The sequence below is a fragment of the Hyaena hyaena genome, unplaced genomic scaffold (genome assembly GCF_003009895.1).
Source record: "Hyaena hyaena isolate Hyena2069 unplaced genomic scaffold, ASM300989v1 scaffold_3168, whole genome shotgun sequence".
NCBI lineage: Eukaryota > Metazoa > Chordata > Mammalia > Carnivora > Hyaenidae > Hyaena > Hyaena hyaena.
Window position 1 is genome coordinate 1 of NW_024083799.1, and position 2,865 is coordinate 2,865.

A 2,865-nucleotide genomic window follows, 5' to 3' on the forward strand; every position below is an offset into this window, starting at 1 on the left:
GGCAGAACAAGGCTCAGAACTAGGGTTTGGTTCCTGACACCCCCTGTGGGAACAGACATCCCCGTAGTGACAGACCCTCCCACTTGGGCCACCCTGGAAGTAACTTCTTTGAGAGCTGGGGGTGCCGGCCTTGGGGGCACTAGGGGCCTAACTCAGGATTTCCTTTCCCAACCATAAGCATGACGGCCACCCAGTCAGGGCTTGGGAGCCAGTCCCTGGAGTCCCACAGTCAGCACACCTGCCACGGCCATGTCTCCACTTCTCTCCTGAGGCGGCAGAGCCCCAGGGCAGGGCCAGCCGCTTGAGAAATAAATTAAGGCAACAGGGACCTGGGAATCTGTGACTCAGGGCACCTCCCAGCAGCAGTGGGCGAAGAAGGCTGGACGTGGGCCAAACTTGGGCACACGAAGGAGGCGGGAGGAAGGCTATGGCTAGTCTCTCTCTGCCACATGCTAGGAATGTGGCCTTGGGCAAGTCTCGGCCCTGTTAGATGCCCAATTTCCTCTACTGTCACACGGGGGTGGCTGTGACGTTCGTTGACATTTTGCCACACACACGTCACATGCAGGCCTCAGTGCCTGCTGCCCCTCTGCTCGTTCTGAAGCCCAAACACGCTAAATTAGTACTGTGGATGGAGAAACTGAGGCCCACCACACAGTGCAGCAGAGGGGCAGGGGGCGGAGACTTTGGGTGGGGTCCCCAGAGGGTGAAAGAGAGACTCATTAACAACAGCTCAACCAAAGGGTGAGCGGTTGAAGCACCTTAGGAAGCTCCCCAACACTGGTCGAAAGGGTGGGGCCTGCTGGGGACCCAATCAGGGACAGGGATTTGGACCACCACGCACCCCCCCACGTACCCCTCCCACCCCAGCTGAGGGCTCCCTTCTTTTCCAGCAGAGAGGCGGAGCAGCTTAGCGAGAGGGTCCACGGAGTGGTGGGGGTGGGGGCAGTGTACTGTGGGTGAGGAGGACCAGAGACGTGAGACACCAGGGTCAGCTCAGGTCAAGGTGAGGCAGGCTGGAGAGTGAACCAGGGCACTAGAAAGCGTGAGCCGGTTCTGAGCAGTGCGGCACAGCGGCGGGTCCAGGGAAGGCCGTCGGTCGCCATCGGGGCCGAGCGTCGGGGGTGCACAGGCTCCCCGACCACAGCGCCCACAGAGGGAGCTCGGCAGGGAATGCGGCAGCCGGCGGAGGAGCGGCCCTGGGACGCACGCTGCGCTAGCCCCCCGCGTCTCAGCAAGGGGCTGCCTTCGCAGGGGAAGCGCGAGGGTCCGGAGCTCTGCCGCAGCCCCCCACTGACCCAGCCCCCTCTCTCTCCGTCCCCTGGCAGATCGCGCACTGCTGCAGGGCGCCCCGGACGCGGTGGAGCTGAGCGAGCTGACGCCCTGGGTCGCAAGGGCCCCGCGTCCGCGCCGTCGGGCGGGGTCCCGGCGGCGGCGCGCGCGTGCGCGGTCAGGGGCGCGGCCGTGCGGGCTGCGCGAGCTGGAAGTGCGCGTGAGCGAGCTGGGCTTGGGCTACGCGTCCGACGAGACGGTGCTGTTCCGCTACTGCGCAGGCGCCTGCGAGGCGGCGGCGCGCGTCTACGACCTGGGGCTGCGGCGGCTGCGCCAGCGGCGGCGCGTTCGGCGGGAGCGGGTGCGCGCGCAGCCCTGCTGCCGCCCGACGGCCTACGAGGACGAGGTGTCGTTCCTGGACGCGCACAGCCGCTACCACACGGTGCACGAGCTGTCGGCGCGCGAGTGTGCCTGCGTCTGACCCTACCTCACCAGGCCCGGCGCGACGGCGCCCCCCGTCCCGCCTGGCGGGCCCCGCGACCACGGACTGCCCCTGCGCAGAGGGCGCTGTCGAGGCCTCAGGACTGTCCGATACCCGCACCAGATAAAGTGTGGAAAATGGAGCCTGGGTCGTGATTCCGCGTTCCGGGGGTGCCCACGTCTCCGAGGGACCTGAGAGGGTGGGGTGGGGGGAGCAGGCGGCAGCTGCACCTTGAAGAGGGGGGCGGGGCGCTCCCCCTGCTGGATGGCGGGAGGGTCAAGGTGGGCTCTGGGGGAGCGGAAGAAGACGCCCAGAGGCTCCTCTTCCCGTGGACCAGAACGGAGAGTGGGGCGCGTGGGGGCGACGTCGGCAGGGACCGTCCTTCCCACCGGCCTGCGGGTCCCCGTGACCCTCCCCCGATGTGTCCCTCGTCCGCCGCCTCCTCCCTGCCAGGCGAGCCAGTGGGTGGGAGGAGAGAGCCAAAGGCAGGTGAGGAGTCTGAGGTCCAGGTGGACCCGGCCTCCCTCCGCTAAAGGACCTCGCGGGCCCGTCAGCCCCCACGGAGGGAACAGAGAGCACTATCTCCTTTCACTGGCTAAAAATACATGCGCGGTGCCCATCTCCCTGTGGGGATAGGTCTGGGGCGGGCGCCAACCCTGTCCAGCCCGAATCCGGCGCCTGCTGGGCCAGAGCGGGTCCCCCGGGGACATAGGTCCTGGGCCCATAAAAGCCCTGGCTGGAGCTCCCGGCGGGATTTACAACACGTCCCCTTGGAGGACAGAAAAAGCCTGGCGCGGTGGTTAGCTCTGCCCTGGTGACACCTTGATGCACGTCAGGCCCAGGACAGCCCAGTGTGCTGGGTTCCCAGAAGGTGGGGAGGGGCTGGGGCAGCACGGTTGCAGGAGGGGAGGGCAGGGGGCAGGTGCTGGGCCCTTGGCTGACACCCTGGAAACCACAGGGTGTGGACCATCCCTCCTGCACCTGGTTCTGGAGGGAGAACCCCCCTCCCCACCCCAGACAGCTTTCCTGAGGATGCGGGGCCCTCTCCCCCTCCCTCGCCCCCAGCCCCACCGTGGCTCCCTAGGGAGCACCCCTCCCTCCTTCACCATTCC

The 2,865-nt window shown here is 67.2% G+C and overlaps 1 protein-coding gene across 1 annotated transcript; it reads left to right on the forward strand.

Annotated features, from left to right (window-relative positions):
- Positions 1-1,328: 1,328 nt before the first annotated feature.
- Positions 1,329-1,859, forward strand: NRTN (neurturin; the record flags this gene model as incomplete). Its single annotated transcript, XM_039225791.1, has 1 exon — positions 1,329-1,859. A coding segment is annotated over one exon (425 nt), but the record flags the coding sequence as incomplete, so codon positions are not given.
- Positions 1,860-2,865: the final 1,006 nt, after the last annotated feature.